Raw genomic sequence first — 16,826 nt, 5'->3', positions numbered from 1 at the left:
AAATACAAGTTGAAAAAGTTTTCATATTTCTTAGCTAATACCATTTTGTGTGCATCGAATGTTTAGTTAATGCTACTATACAAATAATTTATCGAAAAAAACGAATCTATTTGAAAAATATAAAATAATATACAAAAAATATGATGTATGAAAATAATTAAATATTGTTCTGAGTTTTATTTTACAGAAATATTGTTAATGCTGTTAACGTACAGGCAGCATTCGAAATTATTAACATAAAAATGTTAAAGTATTAAATGTTAATAAAAAAAAAATTATAATAGTATTTATGAAAATATTTGATATACAAGAGAGAGCAACGCAAAGGCCAAGTTGACTTTCTACAATTGAAAAATATATCATATAATACTTTAATATAAGATACTGATTTATTAAGAGTTATGTTAAGTTATTCATAAGCTTAAACTTAAGTTTAATGCAATAAGTATCTAAAGTTTGATGCCAGGCTACTCGTTTGGAGTTCTCAATTGTCTCTCTCGTTGTCCCCATTGTGCATTGTAAACATATGTAGACATTTGAGCTGTATTATCTAAAGCTTTGGTACATGCTGACCCAATAATCTAGCCAATATATATACTCTAAGGTAATACCAGATAATACATGTAATTTGGCGAGACTTGCAATCAGCTGGCAAACGGATTCTCATCGTAGTTGGCGCTCAACGCTCTGGGCACTTCGTAATGACCTATGGGATCTCTGTATATGGGATTCTCCTGGCGTGTACTTTTCGCCTGCTCCTCGTTGAAGCGGGCATACTCTCGTGCATCCTTCATGCGCAGACACCACCAGATTAGTCCAATGATGATCAGACCCAGCAGCACGGTTATCAGCGAAATGTAGCCAAACATGGCATATAAATTGACTGGCTCGCAGTCGACAGCCTGTATGGCCAGATAGTTGGTATGATCGACGACCTGATAGCTAAAGTAGCTATCACACTGGATGCCATGCTTGTTGACAATGCGCACCAGACAGATGGCCTCCGCCTCCAGTTCGTCGACAAAGAAGTACTGGGCGCCGGAGCAGATCTCGTTGAGGTTTTCGCAGTGGCCCATATGCTGTTTCTGTACAATTAGGCAGTGCACGCACGGCTCATAGAACTGACACACCTTGTTGTCCCTCTCCGGATCGATCTCGCAGAACTCGCCCAGATACGGCTCACGGCAGCTGCACACGCCGCAGTCACAGCTGCCGCGCTCCGAGCATATCTCGCCGGTGGGTCCAATGCAGCCATCCGTGGACTCCTTGCAGTTGCACTGTGTGCCCGACCAGCCATATTTGCACACGCACTGGCCACAATAGCACTCGGCCCGCTCCACGTCGCAGTCGACACACTCCAGGCACTCGCAGTACGCGCCCGTATAGCCCGCATCGCAGCTGCAGCTGCCGCAATCGCATTCGCCGTGATTGGAGCAGACCTCGCCGGAAATGCCATTGCCCTCATTATCGACTGGTGGGCGGCAGGTTTTAAGCAGTGCCTCGTTGGTCGTGGCATTTGTGAGATCGGTGGGGCAATTGCAGAAAGTGCCCGTCCAGCCCTGGTCGCAGACGCACATGCCGCAGTTCAGGTAGCCCTGGTTGTCACATTGAAAGCGTGCGTACTCATCGTCCGGCTCCGCCACCTCCACACAGGGGCAGGGTCGCTGCAGCTCCACATCGATGTCCATGTACGCACTCAGTGAAGCCTCCTCCACGCGTATTTTGTGATTCTGCAAGGCAACGCACTCAGTTGAGGTCTATCGAATCCGGTATCGACACTTACCAGTACCCCATTATCCGGATAATGCGTGAGTGTTACATCCACATAAAATTCAATTTCCTTGCTCACATTCGCATTGCTGCAATAGTTGCGTTGACGCAGACTGGGAAATTGTCCGGCACAGTCCGTGTAGTATTCCATTTTTATGAACTCCGGACTATTGTCGCCAAATTGAGTGCGCTTTATGAAGCTCTCATAGCTGGTATAAAGAGTCAAACAAGGGAAGAGACAAAGTGAAAAGTGTAAAACATATTCTATATGTTTTTTTTATAAACATCTTTAGAAATTTAATATATGTCCCACATTTCTCCTGAGTAGGAGAATATTGTCCGAATGGTGTTAAACACCCCTCAAGGGAATCAATCAGTTGGTCATTCAGTCAGTCAGACAATCTGTCAGTCAGGGCAATAAGTTTTATATATAGACATTTCTCAGTATATATATTTTCCTAAATACTTTTATATCCCACTTACCTCTTCTTAATCAACTCCAAAATGTTGGATGAATCGGCGCTCAAAATTTCCACATTGCTGATCTCCTGCATGAGTCCGCTGAGCTCCTGGTAGGTGCCGAACACCTGCTCTGTGACGGCGAATATGACATTGATCTTGCGTCGCAACAGCTCCCGATAGATCTCCTCCAGCGATGGATAGTCATAGACCAAGGAGCCCGTGTATTCGCCGGCCTTGTTCAGGTGGCACTTTCGATCGTTGCGCTGCACGATGCCGGCCAGAAGACCGTCGCCAGCGAAGTGCATGAAGCCATCGGTGACCAGTATGACCACCTTGCGCGCCTGTTGTTTCCAGCCAATCTGTTTGGGGCACACAATCACCTGCATAAGTGCATCCAGGCCGCCCTCCAAATTGTCCAGATTGCCTGTGATGCGGCTGGCCGCAACGGCAGCTGTGAAAGCCTTAATATCATCCGTCAGCTGCAGATGATGCCGATAGCCGTAGGTGGGCTCACAGCGTTCGCGTTCGGCGGCACAGGGATTATCCCGCAGCTGTGGCATTATCATCGGCATTGCCGGCTTGTCTGCAAAGGAGCCAAAGCCCAGGCGATAGTTATCCGTTAGATTGTGCAGCGTCTGGGTCAGCTCCGTGCCCAGTTGCTCCAGCGTGTCCTTGTCATCGCGCATGGTCCATGTGAGGTCCATCAGCACGTACAGGTCGAGCGGATTGTTGCGTGCCGCCCGATAACTCAGCTTGATGCGTTGCGTGTTGCCTGTAAAAGATATTCCAATTGGATAGAGGGCGGACAGCAACAAGAAAAAAAAAAAAAAAACAATAATATAAAAGAAAAACGGGGTTTACTACTGGCTGTAAAGTCAAGGGGTTAAGTGCGTCATTTACGAGCTGTTTTATAGACTGCGATGCCATTGAAAGACAGCCAGCAGTAGTTAAGCATTGTCTGCTCTACATTCCACCATTACACACTCCCCTCCGCTCACTACCCTTCAACATACCAACAACCATTCCACAACCCTTCATTAGCACTTGAAGTTGTTCGCACCCATGTTAAATGTTTTGTCTTCCTTTAATCCTTAAGTCTGCAATTTTCCCAACGCAGCATAATTGCAATTCGCGTTTTTTTGTTTTACCACTCACCTTTTAATGGCAGCCCATTGCATGATCTTTTCCATTCGATGAGTGCTCATCTTGGCACTCAATTGGACCATAAACAGCTTGATTGAACCTGCCCCAACTAATGATAAGGTTTCTTATCTGTGGCTAAATTTAGCGCAACTTTCCCCAAGATATTTGCATGTTGAAATTTCTGGTTTTTAGTTGTTTTGTTGCCAATAATTCCTCTTCAATGTATCGCTTATCTATCTTCCAGAAGATAGGAAAAATTTACTGAAGTGAATCACTTTTTTAATGGATCAAACCAAGCTTAAACGAATAGATAGAAAAGAGCTTTGCGCAATGGAAAAGCCTTTTCATTGGTAGGGAAAGCGTTACGATGGGCAGTTAATAATAAATATCGCCTGGGCGATACATTTGCGACATTAAAATCATTCTTTCTAAATTTAGTTTTACTTAAGAATTTTCCTATGAGACTATAAACAATAATAATACACATAATCATAATTATGATAATATTAATAATAACAAAAATTATTAAAATTATAATAATCAACGAGTTATAAAAGGAAACCTTTTATCGAACTTTAGCATAGAGTGAACCAACTCTGTTTCTTTCCTCCCCCTTTTTTGTCGCAGGTTGGGTCCCCGAGCTTAGTTGGAACGTTCGAACTAATACTTTGGTAAGCTCGGGGGAGGTCAATGAATTCTCACGCTACCAGGTTATATCAATATTCGAGATATGAATTGTTTGAGGAATCGTGACACACTAATTGTTGATAAGCCACACACAGACACACACACACACACACACACAGACACGCGCACATTAAACACACTCACACCCCGGCCCGAGTGTAGTAAATGATGTGTGACAAATCAGCAGGGCAAACAAAAGACCAGATCGGGGGGCTAAAACTAGGTAAAATTGTCGTAATGTGTAATGCATGTAGGGCAGATACATAACCTAGGCTGTGAGAGCCAGAGAGAGAGAGAGAGAGAGGGAATGCTAGGGTAATTGATAAGCTGCGGATAAGATAACGCACCTTTGACCAGTTTGAGAAAGACGCGCTGTGGCTTCACCTGCACCGCCTGCTCGTCCCGCGTCTCATAGTCCTTGAGGGGCCGCTGCTGCAGCAGTTCCAGCTGCGGCTGATTCTCATAGATGTTCGACTCGCTGCAGTTCAAGCTGAGCAGCGTGGCGCGTGTGAAGCAGCGTGAGCGCACCTGATACGTCTGCAGAGAGGGAGAGTGAGAGAGAGATGGCGAGGATTAGTTAAGAAGAGAGAATGCGAGAGAGGCAGAGCCGGAGCGAGAAGAACCTTGTCCGTGCACCAGGCGCAGCTGAGGTGCGTATTTAGGCAGCGTTCGCAGCTATCGATTGAATGCATGCATTGCTCATCTGGGTGCGAACGGGAAGAAAAGAGACAGCGAATCGGTATTTGTTACATAACAATTGCAAACGGTAAACACTAACCCATTGTTATGGACGCCACCTTGCCTAGGCACAGCAAGAAGAAGAGCCACAACAACCGGCTAAACAACGGCATCTTTTCGCGTTTTTTCTACGTTTCGCACTCTCTTCACTCTCTTTCTTCAAATTGTACAAATTGTTTTTTGTTTTACTTCTGGCTCCACGCGGTTTGGGCCGTAGAACTTGCCCGAGTCAAAACCAAACGGCAACTAATCATATTTTTCACATACACAAAAATAAAACAACTCGCGCATTTGTTAATAATGTTATGCATGTGTGTGTGTGTGTGTGTGTGAAATCTTATCAATGCGTTAAAAAATAATATGTAGTGTAGAAAACGCTTGTTAGAGAATTATTGTGAGAGTGAAACAGAGCAGGGGGAAGATGTGACGTCAACATTTCAATAATTTCAATTGCTGTTATAAAAATCACTCTCACTTTTTGCTATATGAGTGAGTAGCTAGGTATGTACATATATGCCCTGTATTGGAATCATTTTGAACATATCAAGAAATTTAAATTAAATATTTAATTTTCTTTATATATTTATTATACTTAGAACTTTATAATTTTTAGTGTTTTCGATAAACATTTGAATTTTAAAAACTTTTTCATTTGATTTTTATGATTTTTTAAAATTCTTTCTCCTGAAATGTTTGTGTTATTTATTTTGTTCTTATTTAAAATTTGAATTTCCAAAATTGATCCGTTAGCCGTTGGCCAAAGTCTTGCATGTCAAACAGCTTTTTGTCAGCCATCACCTAGACCAAATATAAAAAAAAAAACACTGAAAACAAATTGAAAACACCGTATACAGTGCAGACTATGCGGTATAATTTATCACATTTTGAAATAATAGAATTAATTTCAAATAAACTGCAATTTTTATTAGTTAATAAATATATAAAATAATAACTAATGGGAAAATTGGCAGCCCTTAGCTACTTTGTGCAACCATGCGAAAATGGTATTATACAAAAATTAAAATACTGGCGCTGGCAGTATATGGTCACACGTGTTGAGAGCGCGAAGCTGTTAAGTTAACAGACTCTCAGAGAGTTTAACAGCGGTGTTACCAATGGCCAATAAACGGCTAGATTGAAATTAGCTGAATTTATATACAATGTGGAATAATATATAAACTGAATATTTACATTAAAATGGCATATAGCGTACATATTAACTACACTGTTATTGAAATTCTGTGAGTTGTGTAGTTATGTATTAATTTAGTAGCTAAATTTAACAGCCAACATTTAACAGCTAAACTGTGCTGGAGATAACAGCTCAATGCTCTTGTCCATTTTGAGTATAACAGTCGCCTTAACATTTAGTTAATAGTCTGGAATTGACGGCGATTTCGAATGGTTGTGTGCGCGCGTGTACCGGCCGCATCATAGAAATTTTGTTGTGTTTTTGCGGAAAATCGAATAACAAAAATAAAAAAAATTTCAAATGTTTATCAAATGAGCGTCGGTTCGTTTGCAACAATTACTCCTTAAGAGTGTGTGCAAAAGTGATAGTGTCTATTCAATCGTCAGCTGTAAATTACGGTGAGTGTCGCAAAAAAAAAAAATAAAATAAAAAATTTACGCGGCGACTGGCGACGTTGGTATTTGTGTGGAGAAAAAGGTGAAAAAGTCATTAATAAAAGAAAGAAATAGCAGTAGAAGTGGAATACATAACAACAACTAAATACAAAATACATATACAAAATAAAGGAGCTAAGCACAGCACGGCTATGCGACGGCGACGGCGACAGCGACTGAGACGCGTAGCGCACAGTGAAAAAGGAATTTTTTTTTTGTGTACTACAGCAAAGTTGTTGCCGCCGACGCCAACGCCAACGCCGACGCCACCGCCGCCGCTGACGACGCTACTTACTGTTGTTGTTGTTTTGCTAGACTAAGACTTGCTGCTTGCAGCGACGTCAGCGTCGGCATCACTTTGTTTATTGTTGAGAGTGTGTGTGTGTGTGTGTGCGCATTGTTGCTGTTGTGTATTTGTGAATTGGGTAAAAACCAAAACGAAAGCAAGTAAATTGCCCATTTTCCATTTTCTATTTTGTGTGGCCAGATTGCAAAAAGTGAAAAGTTTAATTTACTAAATAAGCGGCTGCGTCGCAGTCGTCACCCACACACACACACACACACACACACACGCACACGCACACAGAGAGACGCACAGGGAACGAAGAAGTTGAGCAAGAAGCGGCAAAGTGTTGTCCTGTTGTTGTTGCTGTTGTTGTCTGTGTCTATTTTTTGCAATTTCTGCCTGCACACGCTCATTCGTGTTGGATTATTGGATTATACTCCGCTAGCAGCGTCGACGCGCCGCCAATAACGGCACAGCGGACACACACACACACACACACACACACACACACACACACGCGCGAACGCATACGCACACAGACAGAGGCGGTAACGGCGACGCGTCGGATTATTGTCCTTCTAAAGGAACGTGCTTTTAACGGCACAACAGAAACCCCCGCACCCAATCGCTTTGCGACAAAAGTCGTGACAGGAGACGGAGAGGAGAAGGAGAAGGAGACGAGCGAGCGACGGAGCGAGCGAGCGAGATAGAACTATAGAAAGGTAAGTACAAAAGTTAGCAACAAAAAATATGTAATTACTGCCATTGTGCTCATGATTTCATGGGGTTTTCCCAAAGCGTTTTTCCCCATTTTTCCCAACGTGTATCGGAATTATGTGGCCGATTATTCTTGAAGACTCGAATACTCGACTTTTTCGTTTGTGGTTTTAATTTATGCACTTAACAAATTAAGGAGAAATAGAGGGAGAGAGAGAGCACGAAGAACTTATAATAAGCTCGAAAATTTGAATGTGGCGAGTTTTGCGACATATTTTTACAAATTTCGGAAACTCTGAAGCTCTATTTTGTCATATGAAGAGTTAAAGATTCTCTGCAGAAGCTAGCCCAAGCTAGTTTACCTTACATGTTAACTAAATAAAGTACGAATGTTTAACAAAATAGTAAACCCTCAAGTTTGTGAAGTAGAAAAAAACGTAGAACCGATTAGCTTTTGGCTGAACCTCTGCATTGTTCAATACGACAAATTTTTTAGTTCTCCTTTTTTAAGTTTTTTACTTACTTAATACATTTTTGAGTCAAAATTTGTTTCTTACATTTTAAATCAAAGCTGCCTTCGTTATCCAGTTGGTCTGTTGTATTAAATATTAAATTAAATTAAATAAATTAAATACTGATCACACGCAAAAGGTTTCTAATAGAAACAAATTTAATTAAATTTAAACTTAAAGTAAGACGGTTGCAAAAAATCGTTTCTGAATTGAGAATATTTTTCAAAAACCGGAATATAAAAGTTATTAAATATCCAATTGTTTTCATTCCTTATGAGCATGAACATTACTTTTACATATTTTTTAAAATCTATTAAATATTAAAGAAATATTATAATGACATAAAAGTTCCTAGACTTTATTATTTTTCTAACACATGTATGTCTCGGGCAAACATTTGTCTGCAATCGGGTTGTATTTATTTCATTAATCAAAATTCGGATTGCTAATAAAAGTATCGCCAACTTTTTGTTTGCAAGTTCATTTTAATGAGTCGTTACCAAGTTGCAATGATGTGCGTTTTCTGTGCGCTGCCCCCACCCGAGGGTAGGAACGGCGTAGCGGGGCGTGGCGGGACGGCTGACTGACAATTTATTCTAATGTTCGATTCCGATTTTTATCGGTTGCACATAAATTTGTTGGTGTGCTCGGCTTGCGTAAAATGTTCTGTGGCAACTTTGGTGATTTATTGCCTGTCGATTGTCGTCGTCGGGACCCGGAGCAGATCCAGCTCCAGCTCCAGCAATAGGCCGCCGTCGCCGTCGCCGCACAGATGCCGCGGATTAGATAAAACCGACGGCGCTCTCAATTTATGCGTGTTGCCAGAGTTGCCAATTGGCAATTGCAGCAATGCGCCTCCCCTCGGATAACACCCCCAACCACAGCCCCAGCCCCAGCTCAGTTCCCGACTCAAACTTGTCGCGCCCACTAAATCTTGGCCATGTACATGCATCCGTCGGCCTATGCATACCTCTGTTCCGCTTGTCCCGCTGCTGCTGCTGCTGCTGCTGCTGCTGCAGTTGCAGTCTATCATTTGAAATCATGTTCGGGCGATAAGAAATTATACGGCCGTGGCCATAATTTACGTGATTTGCATGGCCAAAAGCTGGCGAAGCGCTGCGATGTCCACTTTATTTTCTATTTTCTTTCACCTCGATTAGAGCAACACTTCGCAGCAGCAGCATTTTTGACATTTATTGTTTTCAATAGCGAGGCCGAAACAATTTTATGGCCAAAACTTCCAACCCCAACTCCACAAGCCAACCCCCCAAAGCCAGCCGTGACAATAAAAATCTTTATGCAGCAACGAGATCGAAGAGTTGCTTTAAAAGGTAAAAACTCGTAAATAATAAAAGAGCAAAGAAATGGAAAAGAAGCTACTTTTCAAATTACCTAGGCCAGTGCGGCACAGTGGTTAAAAATACATTTTTTTTAAAGCAAAATTTTAATTAATATATATTACAGCGAAGCTAAGAAAGTTTTTAAAAGAGTTTTACACTATTCAAATACTGAAAAGGATTTCTAAATCTTAAAAATGAAAATTCAGAGTTAATATTGAACGATCTCTAGATAAAAAGTCATCTTATTAATACATATTTAAATTAGTTTCATACAAAGCTATTTCATTTTACGAAAACGTATTTATTTAGTTAGACCATTTCAAGATCTCTTTATGTTATCATTATATACTTTTTCGGCACGTTTTGTGCTACAAGTCTTAGATATTACCTTGTTACATCTTGATCTCCACTTTTATTTAAAAATATTCTTTTAAACTTTTGTTAATTAAACTTTTCAACTGTCGCATTTGACAACCAAGAACGTATCAAAAATCTTAGAAAATCATTTTGCATCCGATCGGAAGTTAAAGAAAAAAACGCATATAAAAGTTTTTCGCGATTTTTCCACACATCCCGGTGGAATCTGCCGAAGCACAGTCTTAACGTGCACCTTCTTCACATAAGGTCAGAAATTTGTGCCGCTTTTCAATACATCTGCTCCACTGTGCGGCGTCATAAAGTGAAAAGTGTCATAAAAATTAGTCAAGAAATCACGCGCTGCCTTTTTCCATACTATAGTTTTTTTTCTTGACTTTGTTTTTGTTTTTTTGTCGCTCGTTTATTTGGTTGTTTGTTCTGACACATTTGTATGCTAATGTTGCGGCCGTTGAAGGTGCAGGCGCTTCCGGCGGCAAAGCGCTTAGAACTCAACTCAACTCGTCTCCAACTCGATGGGGATCTATCACTTTGATGAGGGTCGCTGCCACGAGGAGCAGCAGCAAAGGTCGACGGCTTTCAGAAGGATTAAATGAATGAATATCGCATATTTAAGTGTTTACTTGGATTATGTTTTTTTTTCTGCTGCCTTGATTTGTTGATAAAGGACTTTCGTTGAACGCATTAGCTGGGCGAGAGTATCATAAATCCTAATTGGAAATAGACATATAAATATAAATATATAGATATCAAAAAGAAAAAAATATGCGCCTTCTCTTTAGGAAATTAAGCTTTTCATTTATCTCTGGAGATCTCTACCCATTTTCACAATTCACGCTTAAAATCGATTCAGCTATGGTTTCTAACAATTATAGCTCCAAACATTTGAGTCTTAATATATCAAAGTTTGAATCCTTGTTTTCAGATCGTATGCAGGAAAATAGAATATTTCACATTTTGACAACTCGATATAGAGTTAAAGGTATCTTCTAGTCGAACACGCCCGACTTCAGCAGCTTTACTCTATTTGGTCTCTTAAAAAATACAAGAAAAATCATCCAGAAAGTGAGTCGAAACATTTTCGTTTATGCAATAGTTTTTTAAAATAGATCAGAAAGGAATTCAGCTGAAATACAAAAACTAGAAACTATTAAAATAAGGAATAGTTTATTTGCCATTAAAATTAGAAAAGTTTAAGGTTACGCATAGCAACAGTTTTTCAGTGCAATAAACATCGTTTTTGTTTTTTTTAATAGATAGCTTCATTCAATCTGAATACCATACAAAATGCAGCAAAGTGCTTGGCTATAAATAGTTTAGTCCGGCTTATCGATGACTTCCTGTTAGCCGAACTTATCTAATTCTCAACTCTCAACCTAAACAAATAGCGACCCCCGTTGTGCTGCCTGCGACTTTCTCCCGCCGCAATCGCCTTGGGCTAATAACAGAGTTATCAACGACAGCTGAGGGGGGCGGGGGGCACAGCCTTGAACCCGACGCCCGCCGGGGGCAAGGCTCGTTTCCGGCTGAATGTGACTCAATAGAGAGAAATAAAGAAATAGATATAGAGTCCACAATGCCACAAAGTCAATAAATACGCCAAAAAATTATCACTTGCTCGTTAGCACAGACACAAACACGCACACACACACAAACAGGCACAACAGATGTGTGGAAAAAACTAAATGCAAACAAAGGCAACAACTATTTGAAAAAGAAAGTCCAACAAATTCATTCAACGCTGCGCTGGACACTTAACATCCCTATCAATGCCGACCTACCTGACCTATTCTCGCTCAATCTCTCGCCAGCTCTTCTCTGCTCTGCTCTCCTCTCTTCTTCAGTTCAGTCCCCTGCTCTTTCTCTGCATCTGTCCCTCGCACATTTCCCAGCAATTATGCGCTGGCCAAACAAAAGTCATTAAATTGCGGAAATCGGGTCACCAAACGACAAACCCATGCGACAAACTCAAAGAGCTGACCAGCAAAAAAAAAAAAACAACTAAAAAATTACAGAAAAATACTAAAAAGAAAACAGAGAGAAAATGAGGCGACATAAACTAAACGGTAACTGAAAATTAAGCAGCCAAAAATTACAACTAAATTGTGAATTTATTTACATTTAATTGCGTCTAAATTACAAAAACAGAAACGCGTCGACGCGAAATTGGACTTTAATGTTTGTCCTCCTCTGTACGAATCGCTGGCGCGGCTTTCGTTTTGATGACCCTGCTCTGCCTCTCCACCATCCTCTCCCTACCTAAGCTACACACAATGATTATGATAATGATAATGCTGATGATGATATGACTCATTAACCTCAACGCATGACCCAGGCAAATTAGAACTCTCTGTGTACACAAGTATATGAAGAAGAAGATGAAGAAAAACTCGTCTCAACTTCAAGTCTGTGCCTAACACTCTGCTACAGGGGTTATATTTTTTCAGCAGCTCTACAAATTTGTAATAGTGACAATATTAAGTATTTTCTTAAGTAAATGAATGGGACACTCTATAATGAATTTCTAAAAATTACTTTTATTTCTATTCGTAAAAGAAATGATGTTAGTGACATTTTTCTTAGTTTCTTAAATATTTTTTTAGTAGCTGACTTTTTGTGCAACTTCAAATTTGTAATAATGAAAAATGATTTAACATTGGATTAGATTCTGCATAATAAAAGGAAAACCAAGAATTTCTTTCTAATCTTTTCTTTTAGTTCTATTCGCAAATGAAATGGGGGTTACCACAGTAACTTAAATTTCTGATGTTTTTTAACATGCTCTGAATAACATTTTTTTCTGCTTCTTTCGATTTCTTTAACATTGGCTCCAATAAAAACTAACAGCTCTTAAGATAAAAGTTATGTAGCTTAACATGAAATGCATATGTTTAAATCATAAATGCATGAAAAGTATATATATAGTTATATATATAGTATATAGTTTCGAATACTCTTGTTTACTTTTTTTTTTTAAAATGAACAATTTATTAACAATAAGTTTAACTTTCTCATTGATTCACATTGATTTCCTTGCTAAAACTCGATGTACAGCCTCAAATTCAGCGCTTGTTGTCTAGTGTAATTTTCTGAAGCGCATATGAAAGATACATATATTACCATACCATGTGTGTCTGTGTGTGAGTGTGCGGCTTTGTGCGGAGTATCTTTGAGGCCGTGTTTTATTGCTGTTTTGTTTGCTTGTTGACTTTTTTCCTATTTTCTTCATTTTTTTTTTTCGCTGAGTCAGCTTCGTTGCGGTTCGGCATTAGAAGATATGATACGGATCCAAAGCACTTAGCTGACATATTTGCCGCACATAAAAATTTCTTTGTAAAACTTAATGGTCTAGATAAAGTTGTAAGTTTCTAAAACTGAGCCACAAAGTGTCGGCGAGCGCTTAGAATTTAAATAAGTGGAAAAACTTTGACGAGGTGGAAAAAAAAGAGACATAAAAATGAAAATATGATGCGACCCAATGATGATTCAATTGCATGGCCAATGTTTTCGCAATTCGTCTTTCGTTTCAGTTTGAAGTTGCGGCAATGCCTTTTATACCCTGTACGAAAATGTTGGCAACAATGGGGTCACGCTTAAAGCTTTATTCATATACGTTTTCATTTAAACGTTCTCGTCTAGATGTTTTTATCAGATCAAACAAGGTTGTTTAAGGTATATTTTTTACTGCGTGTACAAATAATTAATATCTGTAAAGCAAGAGTATAGTATATTTTATTTAAATTCCATGACTATTTGACAAATAACACAGACAATATTGAGGAATCAACTTACCTTAGAGTGGAGGGTTTGATGTATGCCTCGATAATTTGATACAGGGTATTAGTTAGTCGAGCACTCACAATTGGAGCACTCTTGTTTTGCATTTCGCAGTTTGCAATTTGAACTGTGAGCCACACACACACACCTTAAAAAATTTGTCGTGCTTGGTGCTTTTGGCATGTTGCTTACAGCGGAGCTGCACTGTAATCCGAGGCGTCTCCGTTTCCCACGTTAAGTTAGCTCGAGTACGTGGCTACGTTTTATCAGCTGCATTGAGAAATCTGATGAAATCAAGCCCAATTAACAACGGCTTCGTTTGTGTGCGAACCGGAACCCGAGTGCATCTGTTTAACTCGCGACTCTGCTCCTTGCCTTGAGGTGGGGCCGAATTTCATGAAATTTCAACTGTTTATTACAAGTATCTTAAACGTTTCCAGCATTATTTCGCTCTCTTGTCGAGCTGCAGCTGCCACAACTGCAACTGCCACAGCCGCAGCCGCAGCTCATGTTGCTGTATTTATGTTTCGCTTTGTTATTCTTGATTTGTTTACACTGCGAACATAAACTAAACAAGCGCCGCTGCTGGTGGCAAAAAACAAAAACACTAGAAAATATCAATCTATTGAAACTTTTATAGCCTGGTGTAAACAGATGAATATGCTTTAGAACTTTACACTTTACAAAGAATTTATGTCAGAGCTTAGCAATATTACAGATTTCTATATTTGATTTGATTTCTTTTACAAACTTATCTATGAAGATTATAAAACAGAGCCTGTCGATTGTGTTTCAGTATATTATTGTATGTTTCGTAAGACACACAGAGAAGTATGTCTCCTAAGCTTAGGTATTTATATATCAACTGTATATCAACAGGCCTGATAGAAGCCTGAAAAGACTTTACTGGCTGGATCGGCAGAAAATCGAAACAAGTCGGGATCTAGAAACACAGGCCCCTCCTTCCCCTACACATACTCAACCTGCCTACTCATCCCATCCAACCCTATTAATTTCTGCAATTAATGTCGTAACTATCTCTCTAGAAAATCGTTTGTTTTAACATGTTTAAACACGTATCGGTAGCTCGATCCCAAAACTTTGACACACTTCTTTAAGTAAAGACAACTATTTGGTATTATTACAATCATTAAATAAATAATCAAAAGCTACCAATTGATCTTTATTTAATTTAACTTCAAAATCGTGCACGTAATTGTCAGGCCAACAACATTGATTAAATTGCTTGTGACTTTGTCGCTTTTCTTCATAATTAAATTGAAAGCCATTTCCAAGCTGCAAATCACAAGCAAACATTTTTAGCTTCAGCAGCTAAAAAAACCCGCAATCAATTTGGGCCTATTTTAGCTGCAGCGGCCTCACCTGGAAAATGTCAGACTTCACTTGGTTGGACACAGCCCAATGTTGTTGTTGTTGTTGCTCTTCGTGCTGTTCTTGTTGTTGTTGACATTTGTGAATGCATTTAATATATATTGCGAGATTCTTTCATAGTGTGAGCTAAAGCTCCTGCAGAATTTCCATTTTCCCCATTTTGGCACCACATAAATAATGTGCCTTAATTACTGCGGCTTTACAGGAGAGACGTTAATAAAATCGAGGCAGGGGCCGGGCAAATAATAAGTGTTTGGGCTCTAGACCAAAGTATACCCTGTACTTTAGAGGAACAAAGACAGCAAGAGCTAACAAACAAAATAAAGAAATACATGAAATTGACAATTGCACCTATATTTGAACCAGTTACTTGCTATTTGCTAGTTCGACGTTCTCAATCAGCAGACAAAAGAATAAGCATGCATGGAATTAACCAAGTCATATAAATACAGAGATGCTTCCTCTTAGAGATACCCGTTTCTGTTAAGCATTAAATGCAGGGTATTAAAAAATATATAACCAAAAAAAAAAAAAAAAAAAAACACACGACCAACTTTTGGTTGGGAAAAAATGAGCGCATTAACTGTAAATGTGCAAGTAAATCGTGTTAAAAAGAACTTATCATTTGCATTATGGCCCGTTTCGCATACCAGCTGCCCCTCCTCGCCTGTTGGCTATTAATATTTAATTGCTGCAGCCTTAATTATTGATCAATTGGCAGAGCCAACGGACACGCAAGGAGCACCTCCCAATAAAATATATGAAGAAAAAAGGAGCAAGAGAGAGTGACTAAGAGAGAGAGAGAGAGAGATGGAGAGATAGAGAGAGAGAGCGGATGCAAAATGCTAGAAATAAAAGCAATTTCCGAGTGAAGCCAGCAAATTACATGCCAAAAACACTAGACAAAAAGTCTTAGGGTAAGAGGAAAAGATAGAGAGAGAAAGAGATAGAGAGGGGGGGGGGGCGTGGGAGACGGGGGAGCGTGTGTGAGAGCGGGCGGAGGAAAAACTGAAACTAAATTAAGCGCCTTTGACACTGGAAAATGCAGTTTGCAAAAACACAAAAATTCTTCACCCTTTTGTTTTTTTTATTTTATTTGAAATAAAACGAAAATTTAAATGAAAATTGAGAGAAAAATGCGAATAGAAAGAAAGTGAAAATGCAGTTTGTGCTGGCAAAAACCAAGCAAAGGGTGAATCTGCCCCAAAAATTACGAGCATAGTTTTATTTTAGTTTATCACACGAATTGAGTTTGCGAAATGCGTAGTTTTTGGCTCACAACCAGAACGTGAAGAGGGGAACGAAGGGCACGAGGAACTGGCTTTGCAGATGGAGATGCATCAATTGAAAAGTATCCAGAAAAGAAAATGGCCCAGAGAAATCGGCAACGTTGAAGGAGATGGCAAACGTTGACAAGCGTTAAAGGCGCCCGAGCAGGGACATGTCACATGTAGAGAGAAGCAGTACACACATGTGTGTATGAGTGCTTGCGGGTATGCACGTGTATCTCTCTGTGTGTGTGTGTGTGTGTGTGTGTGCGTGAAATCCTTTAAAAAGGCAATTTCGGGTAGCACTTAAATGCAGACACTGACACAGTCACACGCACACACATGAGGCAAAAGGACGAGCGCCTGCGCAGGGAGGAGAACCAAATGTGATTGACAGTGGCAGGGGGTGGGGTGGTGTATTCCTGTGCACGCATAACTAGTTGCCATGCCGAAGGGTGACGGTAACGGCGACGGGGGCGGGCATGGGACATGGAACCTTTTATGCCTGTGCCTTGGCATGTGGCATGTGGCATAACTTGCCAATATAAACCGAAGCTGGCGTTGACAGGATGAGGAAGCCAATGCTGCTGCTGCTACTGCTGCCGCCGCAACGCGCTACTATTGCCGCCAGGATGCTCGCGTTCACATATCCTGCAACATATAAAATTGTGTCACAATAATTTTGCACGCCTCGCCTGCAGAGAAACTTGCCGGCATCAATGCAACTGACAGG

General features: G+C 40.1%; 2 protein-coding genes across 4 annotated transcripts in view; one reads left to right on the top strand and one right to left on the bottom strand.

The window, feature by feature from the left end:
• Positions 1-146: 146 nt before the first annotated feature.
• Itgbn (Integrin betanu subunit) lies at positions 147-5,046 on the bottom strand. Of its 2 annotated transcripts, XM_002052019.4 has the most exons (6): positions 4,841-5,046; positions 4,686-4,765; positions 4,410-4,599; positions 2,254-3,004; positions 1,784-1,979; positions 147-1,730 (listed from the first exon to the last, which is right to left on the bottom strand). In XM_002052019.4, the coding sequence occupies exons 1-6, from the start codon at positions 4,911-4,913 to the stop codon at positions 645-647; spliced, it is 2,376 nt and encodes a 791-aa protein (XP_002052055.1). In that variant the 5' UTR covers positions 4,914-5,046; the 3' UTR covers positions 147-644. The 2 variants fall into 2 exon arrangements, with proteins under 2 accessions (XP_002052055.1, XP_070065007.1); XM_070208906.1 differs by lacking the exon at positions 4,686-4,765 and having other exon boundaries at positions 4,841-5,042.
• Positions 5,047-6,185: 1,139 nt separating this feature from the next.
• The window catches only part of LOC26531102 (uncharacterized), an 85,221-nt gene continuing 74,580 nt past the window's right edge, over positions 6,186-16,826 (top strand). The window contains exon 1 of one of the 2 annotated variants that reach the window (XM_032438144.2): positions 6,186-6,390. The gene's annotated coding sequence lies outside the window, so the exon portion shown is untranslated. Of the gene's footprint in view, positions 6,391-6,446; positions 6,470-16,826 lie in introns of those variants that run through there. The other variant, XM_070208993.1, reaches the window with a different exon arrangement.

This window comes from Drosophila virilis, chromosome 4, assembly GCF_030788295.1.
Source record: "Drosophila virilis strain 15010-1051.87 chromosome 4, Dvir_AGI_RSII-ME, whole genome shotgun sequence".
In the NCBI taxonomy this organism is placed as follows: Eukaryota; Metazoa; Arthropoda; class Insecta; order Diptera; family Drosophilidae; genus Drosophila; species Drosophila virilis.
The sequence above is the reverse complement of the archived record's forward strand: the minus strand, read 5'-3'. Positions and strand labels throughout refer to the sequence as shown.